The following is a 16,986-nucleotide window of genomic DNA, read 5'->3' as shown; positions in this document are numbered from 1 at the left end:
GATTCTTTCATCTCTCTTCATTGAAGCATTTTGCATTTATCTGTTCTATGTAACCATCATTTTGAATCTTTTACCATACAGATACTTTTTTTTTTTTTTTTTCTGAAAGAATATCTGTTCCTGAGTTTGTATGGCTGATCCGTTCAGAGACTGTTGTAATGACTGCTTAGAACTTTGTCCTACATAAACCATGTTTGTGCTCTCCTCATTTGAAACCATGACATGTGTATGTATTTGAATATGCTGCAGCATATTGGTAATTTTTTTACCCATGCTTATATGTTTGGCTACATCAGAATGGGAGTCTGAATGTGATTCTTGGAGAGACTTTCAAAGGAGTCCTTAGTGAAATATGTACTGAAGTGGCAGTGGTTAGGAGCCCCAAAATCTTGAAATTGCATGAATTATGTAGATCTTGTGTGTGTGGAATTTGAAACAGTCTCTGTGACTTCTCAAACATGGAGCAGGTTAATTTTCATGTAAGTCTTTATTGCATGTCGTCCATATAAGAGGAGAAGGGAAGATTTGGAAACAAGACTCGTCACCACCTGGAAAATACATGAGCTGTAATTTTAGAGAAGCTATCCAAGTTAAGATAGTTGTGCATTTAAGTAGATCTAATTGGTTTATTCTTTACAATGTTGCTTAACACCTGTACATAGGGATGGTCAGACTTTTGAATGCTAGTGGTGTAATCCTGCCTCAGACTCAGTTTTTCTAGGTTTTTTTTTCCAGACTAATTGTAGTCTGGAAAATAGAATACATTCCGCTTTCATAGAATACACACAAGCTTCCTGTGAGTAATGGATAAGATCAACAGATAGTTTTAAAAGCTTTGACATGAGGGCATTTGCTGTTGTTCCTGTTTTTGAGCATTCTGAACACGCTCTAAAGCTGATTGATACTTAGCTTGTAAACCGAACAAGCAGATTTAAGAGTTTGTAAAAAGCTTTCTTTCAGTCTGGTAGTATTGTCGTCTTCGGTTGAATATGGTTGCATTTAAGTGTTGGCCAGTGACCTCTCCCTTAAATATGGGAAGGTAGACCTTCCTCTTCATAATGTTACTGGTTCTTTCCATGGATTTATAGGGGATCAAGTAAGGACAGATGTTTTGAATTAATACCACATGTCTTAGGATGCCAGCTGAGTGTTTGACAACCTGTCAAGGAAGTGCCAATCGTTCATATGTTGAGTGGTTCAGATGTGTTCAGAACCGAGTCCTGATACATGTTGTGCAAGGGCCTTTGGGATTTCCCTCTAATAATGATTCCAGGCATCTGTTTGTGTCAGTACTATTTAAATGACTTTCAGGTTGAGAAGTGGGGATGCTAATCTTTTGAGTATGTCTTCCAACTTACATTCATGCTGACTTTCAGCCTGTATAGTTTTCCATTTCAGTCATATCTGATATTCAAATCCATTCTCTAATGAAAACTTATTTCTGTGCTTTATTGTATAAAACATTTAGTGGACCCTCAAATGCTGCTTTGGAGAACTAAGACTTAATTTTCTGGAAACTTCTTACTTTGGGTAGTTGGACAGAATATTTTCCTCGTGTCTGTGTGAATAAAGGAGCCTAGAGTCAGGATGGTACTCAAGCTTAGTGTGATAGTTAATTTGATGAACCAGTTGAAAAGCTCAGTCTGTCAGGTAGTGTTTCTTCTTTGTCAAGGCTGTCTGTCTTCTTGGGCATTTCTTACCATGCCTGTTAAAGGGTATCTTTCTCTCATCCTCCAGTATTTAAATTCTCTGGAAACAGCTTCCAAATAAGGGGAACAGTGACTTATTGAACAGAAACTTTATTCTACGATGTATTCAGTCTTATTCTTCATCTTTAACTCTGCATATTAGCATGTTACTTAGAAGTTAATTTCCTGTATTGGTCTTGGAGTGTTAGCCCTCAAAACCTAGTTCTATGTAAAATACTATCTGTTAATATAGTGGATTACGTACCTACATTTTTAGCTTAAGCATCATCTTTTGTAAGGTTGCAGAAATAAAAACATTGTTCTATTCTTCCTAGTCATGCCCGAAAGAGAGGTCAGTAGCAGAAGATGTCATAAACCTTAGGAAGCTGCTACGTAAGCCATCTGAAGGACATATTCCTAACACGTTAGATAGATATTGCCTTGCAGTTGTTAAGAAATACTAGTCGTTTAGCTTAAATAAGATGTCAGAAATAGAATAAATCAGTTATGGTCAATCATTTATCATCAGGATGTAAGAATCATAGCATAATGTTGTATGATGTGGTATGCTATCTGCTTAGCATTACTTACTTAGCATAAGTGCCTAGATTTACAGAAGCCCTAAGCTGCAAGCTGTAAGCTTTCACTTAATTTTTACTGACTTTAGTTACTTTTGGTGAGTTACGTAAAGGATGGCCCTGAGACGAGTGCAGACTAGAGGATAAGGAGGCAACAGCTATTAAAAGGATCTGGATGGGCCTGAGAGCAGTGCGTATCAGAAGATAAGGAGGCTACAGCAGACAATAACAGATCAATCCCCTCTTTCTTGGCTGTTCTTATTTTGACAAATTGCAGCTATTGTTGACTGCTGTGGCTGGACAAGATGTGGACAGTTAACGTTCTGTCTGGAGACCGAGAAGGAATCCCATGGGGTGTTAGAAGACACCCCCCACACCATTGGACCAAAAGGTGCATGCAAGGCACATGAAGAATGTGTGAGGGGCAGGTGCATGGTTTGTAAGGGTATAATTGTCCATGGATTTCTTTGTTCTGGGTCGTTTTCTGGAGGCACCCAAGTCAAACTGCTTTTTTCCTGGCTGTATCTTCTAAATAAGTTACGTTTTTTAATATTTGATGCCTGAGACTCTACTACAGGATATGCAGGGTTCAAACCACAGGGATAACATCAGATACCCGGACAGCCTGCTGACTTTTTTTAACAGTGTGTGAAACAGGAGTTCTAGTATCTGTTCAGACTTGTGTGATTTTTAATTTATAGCAAAGTAGTAATAATATTTATCAGTTACTTATCAGTGAGTCCTAGAAAAAAAAGTCAGTTAAAAGATTTAAAATTAGTTGCTGGAGAAAATAACACTTTTTATCTTGATATGAATGTGAAGTTTATGAATGTTTCCTATAGACAATGTAATACCTGCAGAGGATGACAGAGAAAAACATTATTTTCTTGCATGGTTTGATAAACTTTAATGTTAAGTTTGGGGAGTTTCTACATTAGCAACTAAAAAGTGCCTACTTTTCATCAGTAGTGCAGAAGTACTTAAATCTTTAAATTCTGCACACCTAAAAGTTGCAACCAATGTGTGACAAAACGTGTGACAGATAATCAGATTCCTTTTTACTATCAATCTTTTTTTATATATATTTGAGACATTTCTAAGACTACTTATTGCAAAGTAGTGGTTCAGCTATGGCATAAATACTGATATATGGTATTACTGAGGACTTGTTGAGAGTTCAGCCTTTGAAAACTCATCTTATGATTGAAAAATACCATAGGTGACCCTGTACATGGGATAAGAAGGGTGGTGGAAAAGTGAAGGTTTGGTACTATCAGCAGCATTATCGTAGGAGTCTTTGCTCCTACTGAATATTAGAAAACTATACTGTGTTTGCTAATGAAAATGAAATGTAGTCTGTCTGGTTATTGTCATCAGTAATCCAACACTTCTTGAATATCAGCCTGTGGCCTTTATACAAGATTAAAATAGCCATTTCAATTAAATACTAGATTAATTTAGAGTACATTTTATAAACAGAGGTTTACATGAACAATAGAAATGATACTACTGCTTTGAAGTAATCTCTATTTAAACACTTTCTCTTCCAGATTTGTACTATGGTGGAGAAGCTTTCTCTGTAGAGCAGCCGCAGTCTTTTACTTGTCCTTATTGTGGAAAAATGGGTTATACGGAAACATCTCTTCAAGAACATGTTACTTCTGAGCATGCAGAAACATCAACGGAAGTGGTAAGAACCTTCAGAATTTGTTCTCAGTTGTGGTGGAAATACATTAAAAATAATGTCTTCAGGGAAACTGATACCCTTCTGTTCTTTTTCTTTCTTGAAGCATGAGTTCATTTTAAATGCAATATAAGAAGTCATACCTACATTTGACAGTGACATCAAAATTATTCTCTGTTTCATGGGTTTTGTAATATAATGAGCTTGCTTTCTTCTTCTATGGTTGCTGTTTGGTTGTCCTTATGTAAAGGCAGCCATGTTTAGGAGTTTATTATCCTGTAAGACAAAATTTAGAATGTTCTCATGGTTATTCTGTGTAGCTGTGTCTCCCTTTTCACAACCAGTATGTAATTGTCCTGGAAGCTCATAGCTGTGCTGGTCTCATGTAACAATAAGAGAGGGGAAGACATGCAGATAGTCTGGTGTGTTTTTCCAATGGCTTTTGTAATAGACCTGGTATATTTATGCAGCAGAAGTTACCAGTCTTTTGAAACTATTTCTGTTAAAGCAGAGGTTTTTCTCCCATTCCTAACCATCAGGACACTTGGCAGTTAAAAATGTGCTTCTTAAACAAGTGTCAGCAGAAATACTTTAACCAGAGGTATTAGCTCCTGCTGTCCTGATTGTCTTTGGGAGTACCAAAAACTAGGTTAGCAGAATGACATCCAGGGTGCTCTTGTCTCATTGCCGTAAATTTCTAGGAAGATGTGAATCCTTGAAGTGGATTACTCATCACTAATACATTGTGAAAAAATTACTTATAAATAGGTTCTCTTTTCTAATCTTCTAGTTTTCTTAACTTCCCAGGAATTCTTTGGAATGGAGTGATAGGAGTGGTGGTTTGTCCACCTTTTTGAGGCTTAAAGATGTTCTATCTTTATTACAAACATATGAAGTGAAACAGTTTACTTCACAATCGGTTGCACTATAGGATGATAATTTAACTTAGTGACACTGCAATTTTTATCATCTCCTTGAGTTTTTCTTTAACTTTGCAATTTTCAAACATAGCATCAACATTGAAAGTTCCACATTTGGATGAGTTTCTTTGGTGGCTTAGTATTGCAATTCTGGTTTGCACCACTTGATGTCAGTGGTATGTTCCTGATACAAAATGTTAAGATTCCAGGTTTTTAAATCTGACACATCCCTGTGTGCAGCTGTGACTTCTAGAACACAGTACACAAAGCCTGAACACCTGCTACCACTCTGATTCCTGAAAGAGTTGTATGTGCATTAAATAAGGAAAAAAAAATCATTTTTGAGAGTCAGTCTGCAGCATTTTTATATCTGTGTCCCAAACAATGATAAAGGACAATATTTTAATCCTTGAATATTATTGTATGTGTTCGTGTTAAGTTTTGAATCTAGCTTTTGTCATGAAGTTTAGTGTACATGCACATAAGACTACTTGGGTACTGCAGCCTTACTGTAGACAGCGAAAGGCTACACCATTACTAGAGGATTTTAATGTTTGTGGTCTTAGGCTTTCAGCAATTATTTCTGTTTAAATACTGAGCTTGTAGTCCTTGTAGTATCTCTGTCCATCCAAAGAGGTGTTTTATTTTAGATATTTTGTTTTTAGATCTTTACAGGAACTTTCAGAGATGGAATCACTTCTGTTTTACAGCTCCTCCCGGTTTGTCAAAGAATAAGTGAAAGAATTTTTGGTCCATTAAGTTTTGCCATTTTTATATTCAGAGTGGTGCAGATAAGAAATTTAGTTTCTGCTGATTTTTCTCAGGCATTTGGCATTGATAGACACACCAGTGTCAGCTACTTGTGGGCAGGAGTCACAGACTGACTGAGGTTGGAAGGGACCTCTGAAGGTCATCTTGCCCAACCCTCTGCTCAAGCAAGGCCGCCTGCAGCTCGTTGCCTAGAATCATGTCCAGACAGCTTCTTAATATGTCTGAAGATAGAGACTCCACAGCCTCTCTGGGCAACTTATGCCACTGCTCAGTCACCCTCACAGTGAAAAAATGTTTCCTGATGTTCATAAGGAACCTTCTGTGTTTGAGTTTGTGCCCACTGCCTCTGGTCCTGTCACTGGGCTCCACTAAAAAGAGCCTGATTCTGTCCTGCTTTCACTGTGCCTTCAGGTGTTTATTTACATGCATAAGGTTCACCTCCCCCCCCCCCCCCCCCGACTGCTTTTCTGCAGGCTGAACAATCCCAGCTTTCTCAGCTTTTCGTCATAGGAGAAATGCTCCAGTCATCTTTGTAGCCCTTTGCCCAGACTCTTTCCAGTATACACATGTCTCTTGTATGCAGAGTCCAGTCCTGGGCACCATACTCCACATGTGGCCTCATCAGTGCTGGGTAGAAGCAAAGGATCACCACCCTTGATGTGCTGGCAACACTCTGCCTAATACAGCCTAGGACACCATTAGCTTTCTTTGCCACAGGGGCACATTACTGGCTGATGGTTCCACCAGGACCCCCACGTTCTTTTCTGCAAAGCTACTTTCCAGCTGGGTGGCCTCCAGTGTGTGCTGGTGCTTGGGGTTGTTCCTCCCCAGACGCAGGACTTTGCAGTTCCCCCTCTTGGTCCATTTCTCCAGCCTGTGGAAGTCATCTGAATGGCAGTAGGGTTCTCTGGCATATTAGCCATTCCTCCTAGTTTTGTGTCATCAGCAAAATTCCCTCTGGAGCCCAGCCATTAACCCAGTTTTCACTCCACCTCACTGCTTATCCAGCCTGTGCATCAACAGTTTGTCTGTGAGGATCCTATGTGAGACAGTGTCAAAGGCCTTACTCTCAGGTGCAGGTAGACAATATTTACTGCTCTCCAGTCATCTACTAGGCCAGTCACTTAATCATAAAAGTTTATCAAGTTGGTCAAGCGTGACTTCCCCTCCATGAAGCCTTGCTGACTACTATGGATGATTTTCTTGTCTTTTATGTGGCTGGAACTGGTGTCCAGGATTAGCTCTTCCATCATCTTTGTGAGGATCAAGGTGAACTAACCAGCCTGTAGTTCCCCAGGTTATCCTTCTTACCCTTCTTTAAGATGGGAGTGGCATTTGCTTTACTCCAATCCTCAGGCACCTCTCCCAGTCACCATGATTGATCAAAGGTAATTAAGAGCAGCCTTGCAATGGCATCTGCCAGCTCCCTCAGCACTTGTGGGTGCATTCCATCACAAGCCATGGACCTAAATATGTCCAGTTCCCTTAAGTAATCCTCTTTCTCCAGGGGAATGTGTTTCTTGCTCCATACTAACCCCTTGGTCTCTGGGGCTTGGAATTATTGAAGGCTGATCTTGCTGGTAAACACTGAGGCAAAAGAGGGTTTCAGTACTTAACCTCTTCTGTGTCCTGTGTAATCAGGTCCCCCGTCTTACACCTGATGGGCCCATATTTTCCCTAGTCATCTTTTTGTTGCTGGTGTACTTCTAGAAGCCCTTCTTGTTACCTTTGACATTGCTTGCTAGATTCAATTCTGTTTGGGCTTTGACTTTCCTTACTTTGTTCTGGGATGTTTGGATAATGTTTCTGTATTTCTTCAACGTTACTCTAGGAGGATAACCTCTGTATCCTCCCTTTTTGTGTTTGAATTTGGCCAGGAGCATCTTGTTCAACTACATAGGCCTCCTCGCATTTTTGCCTGACTTCATATGCATTGGGATGGAGTGTCTTGAGCATGGAGTGGATGATCTTTGAGTATTAACAAGCTTTCTTGAAGCCCCTCTACCTGCTAGGACTTCATTCTGCATGACTCTTCTAAGCAGATATTTGAAGATGTCAAAGTCTGCTCTTCTGAAGTCCAGGGTTGTGAGCTTGTTTTTGATCTCCCTCCCTGCCCTCAGGATCCTGAGCTCCACCATCTCAAGGTCCCTGCAGCCAAGGCTGCCTTTGACCTTCACATCCTAAATGAGCCCCTCGTTGTTGATGAGTATGAAGTCAAGCAGAGCACCTCACCTCATTGGCTCCTCTGTCACTTGGAGGAGGAAGTTGCCATCAGTGCACTCCAGGAACTTCCTGAATTGCTGTCATGCTGTGTTGTCCCTCCAGGAGATAGCGGGGTGGTTGAAGTCCACCATGAGGATCAGGGCCTGCAGCTCCTATATGTCTGTAGAGGGCCTGATCCATTTGTTCTTCCTGGTCAGATGACCTATAGTAGACATGCACTATAATGTCAACATTGCCTGTCCTCTCTTTAATCCAAACCCATAAGCTCTCCGTCAGCTCTTCTTCCATCCCCAGGCAGAGCTCCATGCACTTCAGCTGCTCTCTTACAGAAAAAGCAAGCCTCCTTTCCTCTTCTGAAGGGCGCTCTTCCTCTCCTTTCTAAAGAGGCTATGTGTCTCCGTTGCAACACCACTCCAGTCACGGGAGGCATCCCACCATGTCTCTGTGATCTCAAGAAGATTGTAGCCATGCAACAGCACGCAGATCTTTAACTCATCATGGTTATTCCCCATGTTGTGTGTATTAGTATGCAGGCACTTTGGAGAGGCACCACACCATGTTGAGATCCTGGAGAGGAACTCTGGAAGGAGAGATGGTATTTCTTTGAAGGTGAATGCTTTAATTCTGAGTACTTTAATTGAAAATTATGCTGGTGTCTATGGGAGTAGTCATAAGTTTTGTGGTTTTGCACTAAAAAGAGTAAATCACATCTGAAGAACGTGAAGGTGCACAAGTCCATGGGATCTGATGAGATGCATCCTCGGGTCCTGAGGGAAGTGGCAGATGAAGTTGCCAAGCCGCTGGCCATCGTGTTTGAGAAGTCCTGGCAGTCTGGAAGGTTCCCAATGACTGGAAAAGGGGAAACATAACCCCTGTCTTTAAAAAGTGGAACACAGGAAGACCTGGGGAACTACAGGCCTCTCAGTCTTCCCTCTGTGCCTGGCAAGGTCATGGAGCAGATTCTCTTGGAAGCTATGCTATGGCTCATGGGAAATAAGGAGATGATTGGTGAACAGCTTTACTAAGGGCAAATCATGTCTAACCAATTTGGTGGCCTTCTGTCAAGGGGTTACAGCATTGGTGGACAAGGGACGAGCAACTGACATCATCTGCCTGGACTTGTGCAAGGCATTTCACGCTATCTCACATGACATCCTTCTCTCTAACCTGGAGACACGTGGATTTGATGGGTGGAGCACTCAGTGGATAAGGAATTGGCTGGATGGCTGCACTCAGAGAGTGGTGGTCAATGGCTCAATGTCCAGGTGGAGACTGACGAGTGGCATTCCTCAGGGGTCTGTGTTGGGACCATCGACATGGACAGTGGGATAGAGTGCACCCTCAGCAAGTTCACTGATGACACCAAGTTGTGTGGTGCTGTCGACACACTGGAGGGAGGGGATGCCATCCAGAGGGACCTTGACAAATTGGAGAGGTGGGCCTGTGCCAACCTCATGAAGTTCAACCAGGCCAAATGCAAGGTCCTGCACATCGGTCAGGGCAATCCCAGGCACAAATACAGGCTGGGTGAAGAAGGATTGAGAGCAGCCCTGAGGAGAAGGACTTGGGAGTGCTGGTGGATGAGAAGTTCAGCATGAGCTGGCGATGTGCGCTTGCAGCCTAGAAAGTCAACCGCATCTTGGGCTGCATGAAAGGAAGCGTGGCCCAGAAAGGAATTCTGCCCCTCTACTCTGCTCTGGTGAGACCCCACCTGGAGTACTGTGTCCAGCTCTGGAGCCACCAACAGAAGGAGGACATGAACCAGTTGGAGAGGCTCCAGAGGAGGGCCACAAAAATAAGAGGGCTGGAGCAGCTTTCCTATGAGGACAGGCTGAGAGAGTTGGGGCTGTTCAGCCTGGAGAAGAGAGGCTCTGGGGAGACCTTATAGCGGCCTTCCAGTACCTAAAGGGGGCCTACAGAAAAGATGGCGAGCAACTCTTCAGCAGGGCCTGTTGTGAAAGGATGAGGGGTAATGGTTGGGTTTGATGGACAGACCACTTGATGGATAAGGAGTTGGCTGGATGGCCGCACTCAGAGAGTGGTGGTCAACGGCTCAATGTCCATGTGGAGACCGGTCACGAGTGGCGTCCCTCAGGGGTCCGTGCTGGGCCCGGCCTTGTTCAACATCTTTGTCGGCAACATGGACAGTGGGATAGAGTGCACCCTCAGCAAGTTCGCCAGTGACACCAAGCTGTGTGGTGTCGTCGACACGCTGGAAGGGAGGGATGCCATCCAGAGGGACCTTGACAGGCTGGAGAGGTGGGCCCATGCCAACCTCATGAAGTTCAACCAGGCCAAGTGCAAGGTCCTGCACCTGGGTCATGGCAATCCCAGGCACAAATACAGGCTGGGTGGGGAATGGATTGAGAGCAGCCCTGAGAAGGACTTGGGAGTGCTGGTGGACGAGAAGCTCAACATGAGCAGGCAATGCACCCTTGCGGCCCAGAAGGGCCACCACATCCTGGGCTGCATCAAGAGGAGCGTGGCCAGCAGGTCGAGGGAGGTGATTCTGCCCCTCTACTCTGTCCTGGTGAGACCCCACCTAGCGTACTGTGTCCAGTTCTGGAGCCCCCAACACAAGAAGGACATGGACCAGCTGGAGAAGGTCCAGAGGAGGGCCACGAAGATGATAAAAGGGCTGGAGCACCTCTCTTATGAGGACAGGCTGAGAGAGCTGGGACTGTTCAGCCTGGAGAAGAGGAGGCTCCGGGGAGACCTGATAGCGGTCTTCCAGTACCTCAAGGGGGCCTACAAGAAAGATGGGGGAAAGCTGTTTAGTAGGGCCTGTTGCAATAGGACGAGAGGTAATGGTTTTAAAATAGAGGGGGGTAGATTTAGATTAGAAATTAGGAAAAAATTTTTACGATGCGAGTTACAGAACACTGGAACAGGTTGCCCAGAGAGGTGGTGGAGGCCCCATCCCTGGAAACGTTCAAGGCCAGGCTGGATGAGGCTCTGAGCAACCTGATCTAGTGGGGGATGTCCCTGCTTCTTGCAGGGGGGTTGGACTAGATGACTTTTGAAGGTCCCTTCCAACCCTAACCATTCTATGATTCTATGATTAGACATTAGAAAGAAACTTTTTACAGTGAGGGTGGTGGAACAGTGGAACAGGTTGCCCAGAGAGGTGGTGGAAGCCCCATCTCTGGAAGCATTCAAGGCCAGGCTGGATGAGGCTCTGAGCAACCTGATCTAGTTGGGGATGTCCCTGCTCCTTGCAGGGATGTTGAACTAGATGACCTTCAAAGGTCCCTTCCAACCCAGACTATTCTATGACTCTGTGATTCTGTGTTGCTGCCAGAGTTGCTCCATAAAGACAAGATTATTTGACTCTGAGGAACAGAGATAAATGAATAGATAGCAGTTGCATTTAACTGTCAAAGTGCTTTTAATTTGAGCACTTAACATTTTGGGGAAGAATCTTGTGGAACAGATATTTTTTTTGTTTTGTTTTGTTTTTTTGTTTTTTTTTTTTTTTTGTCTGCCAGCTTTAAAACTTTACAATCAATCTGCAAAACTACCGTGAAGAAAAATGGAAGATGGTTTTCAGGCTGTTTGTGGAGTCATTAAAAAAAAAAAACCAAGTCATATGGCAGAATTAGTTTACGTGGACTAATTTTCAAGACATTGTAAATTGAATTTGAAAATTTTAGCCCTGGTTTTCATAGCATTCTGAAAATCATAAAGTAAAAGATGTCTAAATTAATGTCTACACTAGAATACATTTTCTGGACTTTTAAAAATACGCTGCTGTCCAAGTGTTTGAATACCTAGAAGGTGATTTTAAAGCATAAGAAACAATATCTAATGATACATGTTCTGGTTTGTGTAAAATTTATAAAGTTGAGTTTTTTTCTCACTTTGTTGTTTCAGATTTGTCCAATATGTGCAGCATTACCTGGAGGGGATCCAAATCATGTCACCGATGACTTTGCAGCTCATCTTACACTGGAACACAGAGCTCCTAGGGATTTAATATCCTTTCCAGGTTGAGGCAAAGAGGCTAGACTGTAGCCATGACAACTTCTCTTGATTTTTGTGATCAAAGGGTGATACCTCTGGTTTTCCTGTAGCTGAAGTTGCTGAAGATGACTATGTCAAAAAAATAAAAAGTTCATTTGCTAGTTTAAAAAAGCATAAGTACTAGATTTTGAACAGACTGTAGGTATACTTGATAGTACTTTTTGCTCTAACAGCAAAAACATTTAAACAACTTAGACACCACGAAGTTTTTCTACTTGCACTGTGGTTTATCCTGCTTGATGCTACTTTGTGTCTCCAGATTCAGTAGTGTGCTGTGTGTATTTGTGGCATGAAGGTAATGATCTGAGGATGATTCAAGCTTAGCTGACTTTAATGAATGATTTTAAACATGCTTACCTACATTGAACACCATGTTTTAATAACATAATTTCACATTGTTATTGGTGTTTTGTGATATTACTCAGAAAACTTTCAGATTTCCTGAGAAATAGGATGTTGTCTTTCAGTTACCTTAGCAGCACATTATGGAGGTTTGTCTACACTTAATGTCTGAAGAGCTGCAACTACTGGGGCTGTCCTCTTTGTTCTAGGAATATTTTTCCTTTTTTTTTCACCTTAGGGTTAACTGATTAAATGTATTTTGCTTTGGGCTTTTTATGTAATGATGTGCGCTCTATGTAGCCTACCTACAGTAAGTAATCTCTCTGAAGTATTGGTTTGTGTCTCATTGAAACAAACAGACAAAAAGATTACATTATTACTTTGATAGTGGCTTTTTTGTTTAAAGATTTCTAAAAAGGAAAAGAAGATAATACAAGCCCTAGCAACTGGAGTTCATTATGGTAACAGAAGGGACAGCATTTAAGGAGATGGCTCCATTTCAGTTACGATTGTGTTTGATTGCATTAATTTTGTTAGTGCTATCATGGTTTAGGGTCAGCACAGACTAAATGCACACATTAATTACTACACAACAATTGGATCAATGTAAATGAGTTTGAGTGTTTATTGGCTCTGTGAAGTAGTAAGTAATAATGCAAAGAACACTGCAAAGTTAGATCAAAGCTGTTATCTTTACTTCACCTTTCCCTGTGAATAGGATGCTGAGTGTGGTGGCTCTGGCCGTGAGAGCTTGATCCCACGTGTCCATGGTCAGGTGTCCCCCAAGCCAGAGTCCTCCCTTTCGAGTAGAGATGGGATAAGATTGAGAGGAGAGTATCTTCCAGACCATTGGATCTTTCTTGGCCCTCAGATGGCTCTGAGATGTTGCTTGATGACTGGTGTAGTGAGTCCGTGAGCAATTTTTCCTGTATCAGTTTAGTTCTGCTCTTTCTACCAGCTGTGAGTTTTTCATAGCACCTGCATAATATGCTTTTTCTAACAAAATTTACATCCCTAATAACTACATAGCAATGTACCAAAGGTCAGACTGTGGGCCCTCAACATGGGCTTAACTACTCTGTAGGCCAGGAAGTTTAAATTTTCGTAGTTAGAGTGAAATTAATTTCCTACTGAAATGAACAAGATGTTTGATTAGAGTTCATGCTTCTGGAGCTTTTTCTCTTCCTCCAATATCAGAGATACCACCAGATGACTTTTAATTTGGGAATGTTTGAACTAGAGAAAGTGATCTTTTCAAATACAGAGTGTAACTTCAATGTCAGTCACCCCAAAATGGATCTATCTTGGATATATTTTGGGAATACATTGTCCATGATTCAGCATTAAAGTCAATGCATATAGAATTTTCTGCTTGTACACTATTGCTTCAGTGATCAGCGTTGTCAAGTCTCCGAAACTTAGTAAGAAGTGTATCCTGAAGTGACTGTTCCATGTTTGGCTCTACATCATGTCTAGAAACAGACAGGACTGAAGTAGGAAAAAAGGAAGAGGACATGCCCCTTTTCATCCAGGCTCTGGCAGCGTAGGAAAGACTAACTGTCAAAGTCAGGTAGCTGTTATAAGGCTGCTCTCTGATACCATTGTGTTGCAGTTCTAAACATCTTAATATGAAGTTAAACCTATACAAAACAACTCTCCTTGCTCCGTAACAACCTTCGCATACAAAAAATGAGATAGAAGGCTTTCTGCTTGCACTTTTTCTAGAGTGAAGGTTTCTGTTGCAGTTTAAGCTAAGCTTTTTTTGTTGGGTCTGCTAGAGTTCTGAGGAGTGGCCTCATTGTCCCAAGTACTGACTAGACATGTGTGGTTTGTTTTGGTGTTTGTGGTTTTTTTCTTAAGTTGTCCTGGAAGGCTGCATATTTCTTGTTACGAACCTTGTGCATCCATTGCAAGGTATGTGCTTTACTCCTGCAGTCTGAGGACAACTCTTTAAAGCTCAGTTTCTTACTTTAGCAGGAAAATACTTGAAAATTTATTAAATACAGCTTTTCGGCATCAATCATACAGATTCTACCAGATCTGGTTATGAGAAGCTTGCCAAACTGCATGGGGGCAGTAGTCCATCTAATACAGTATCTCATCTCCAGCAGCATCCAGATTTAGGACACTCAGAGGTGCAAGGCACTCTGTGCTAGGCAAAGTGTGTTCTGTGCCAGGGGAGATTTTCCTCTAACACCCTAGATGTTAAGTGGTTTACACTGTAGCATAACATAGGTTTGAAAGAGGCAAATGTTCTGTAAAATCTTTTTGTAATAGCCAGAAGTTCTTTCTTGCCATGAATCTGAAGTTTTGACCTCCCTGACTTCCTGAGGTTCTGCACTGTACCTGTGTCTTATGAAAAGTACATTGGATGCTACTCTTGTACAGTAATGGATACCAGTTGAGTGGTAAGCATGCTATTATAAAAATAACAAACATGGGAGTTTTGTGCTAGTGAATTATCCTAGTGATTTTTAAAATAAAAGCAAGTGTCTGGACTGTCTTGGAGGAATAAATGTTAACAAAAATTATTAAATTATTAAATATTTCATTGATGGTCTCAATTTATATGAGAGAAACCTTATGAAAGGTATGACTTGAAATATAAGCATCCAATATGGAGAAGTGGGGGAAAAATGGGAAAATGAAAGGCATCATTGTCGTAAGTGGAATTAGTAGTATTTATTTGGCTAAAAGAGGAAAGATGAAATGAAGGGATGTGATTAAAGTGATGAATACTCCATAACCTACAATTTCTTAAGGACTGAAGTGATGGAATTTTTTGGATAAAAGCATGAAGTACAAAAGTAAAAAATTAATACAGTAATTATGATGTACTTTTTATAGGAATGGTGATAAACTTTTTTATTATTTTCATTACTTAACATAAGAATTGGAGAGGGAGAATAAAATCTATGTTTCTCTGTAATAAGCTTGGCTGAACATACATTTGTCAGTTTTCAGATTACTGAGTAGAAAATCTAAAAACTCTAAAAAATTAATCATTATGTTTCTTAAACACTATAAAAAGCTGGAGAAATACAGGGAGTTTGGTTTGCACAGCATTGGGTATCTTGAGTTCAAATCATTAAGTCTGACATGCAGCAATATCTACAGGGCACCTTAGCTTTGCTTCAGAATCTGAGTCATTATTTTATGAAGAACAGTATGCACCCAAGTATCTCAGCCATCAAATGTCCTTGTCATTTAATACTCCATAATAAACAGTTATATTTTCTTAACTTCTTGGTTATGATGAATCCAGTGGTGTTCGGCATGTACGTAGGATGTTCCACCCAGGACGGGGTTTGGGAGGCCCCCGTGCACGTAGATCAAACATGCACTTTACTACCAGTTCTCCTGGTGGGCTTTCATCTTCTCAGAGTTCATATTCTCCAAGCAATAGAGAAGCCATGGATCCTATAGCTGGTAAGAGCTGTAACCACAAATTTTACCCTAGTGTCCTTCTTACGCAGAGAAGTGAAATTCAAGATGGTAGTAGTTGCTCTACTTTCTATTCTTCCGAAGCTGGGTGTATAGATATGCTCTATGGTGCAAACGTGATTGGCTGCTTGCAGGTGAGCAGTGTGCTTGGCTGGCTTGTCACAAGGCCTGTGCATGGTGATGCTGAAGCTGAAACCACTGCCTGTAGCTTGTGCTTTTAATTCTAGACAGTGTAAGGCTTATTCCCAAACCTAATCTATGTACAGGTCTCAAATATTTTTATAACTGATTGTGTCCAACTTTGATCACCTACTTCAGTACATCTCATTTTCATTTGTCATGTGGATAAAGGTGTTTATGGAGGAGAGTATCTGTCTCAGTGAAGATGAAATTAGCTGAATTTGAGTATTGATGGACATTTAAAATATGACCAGTTTGCATTCAGGCTGCTGTTTGAATGCCAGACTTGCTAGTATCACAGTTTATTTTTTTTTCTAGATGTACTTGTAAATTCTTACATAAATGTACTGTTGCAGGTATCTGCAGTATATTTTAGTCAAGTTTAGAAAAACTGAGTGGGGGAGGCAGAGGGAAGGATGTCTCATTTTCAACACCAGAAAATAATAAAGACATGTCTTTAGGATTCCCAGGAATAACTTGTTTGGTGTATGTTTAGGTTTTATGTGAAAATAACTTTTTTTTTACAGGAAAGAAAAAAAAACAGAGAATGAAGACAATTCTGAAAACAAATATAATTTTCCCTAAGGGGAAATATAAACATTTTTATGTGGTGATCTTTGACCATGCCAGTGTAAGTGTCAGGGAAACCTCAGAACTTCTGCCATAATCTGCCTGTGCTTCAGCTGCCAAGAAGGCATAATGTTTATGCCGAAGCTTCCTATTACCATATTGTGACTTCTTCAAAGGGAGGTAGTCAACCAGCTTAATGAGGTATTGCCCCTAAAAGGGGAGATGTGACTCCACTGCCTTCCTTAATCATGGTGCCCTTGCCTGCCTTCTGCTGGCTCTGGTGCTCTGCTGGCCCACTGTGACCTGTTTCAACTCATTAAATTAGTTAGGAAGAAGTATCCCAGCAGGAAAATAAAATAAGTTAAGTGAGATCACAGGAGGCTCTGAAAAGTACTAGAGTTTGTTCAAGGAGAAAGGATGTTTGTGAAGCCTCCAGTGGAAGACTTCCATCTTTCTCTTTAAGCTCCATTAAATGTGGAGTGGCTGCTGAGGTTTGTTTTCAGCCTCACAAGGCCTTACCACTTAGCAGCATTAAATGTGGGATAAAATTGCATTCTTCCAAA

The 16,986-nt window shown here is 41.3% G+C and overlaps 1 protein-coding gene across 1 annotated transcript in view; it reads left to right on the top strand.

Annotated features, from left to right (window-relative positions):
• Positions 1–16,986, top strand: part of LOC104479257 (E3 ubiquitin-protein ligase KCMF1) — a 55,325-nt gene that overhangs the window by 33,771 nt on the left and 4,568 nt on the right. Inside the window, exons 3-5 of the mRNA XM_086771234.1 lie at positions 3,817–3,956; positions 11,738–11,839; positions 15,484–15,658. Of these exons, the coding sequence (XP_086627360.1) occupies positions 3,817–3,956; positions 11,738–11,839; positions 15,484–15,658 (417 nt within the window). The remainder of the gene's footprint in view (positions 1–3,816; positions 3,957–11,737; positions 11,840–15,483; positions 15,659–16,986) is intronic.

Source organism: Chlamydotis macqueenii, chromosome Z, assembly GCF_036417535.1.
Source record: "Chlamydotis macqueenii isolate bChlMac1 chromosome Z, bChlMac1.mat, whole genome shotgun sequence".
In the NCBI taxonomy this organism is placed as follows: Eukaryota; Metazoa; Chordata; class Aves; order Otidiformes; family Otididae; genus Chlamydotis; species Chlamydotis macqueenii.
Note: the sequence above shows the minus strand (reverse complement) of the source record. Positions and strands in the feature narration are given on the sequence as shown.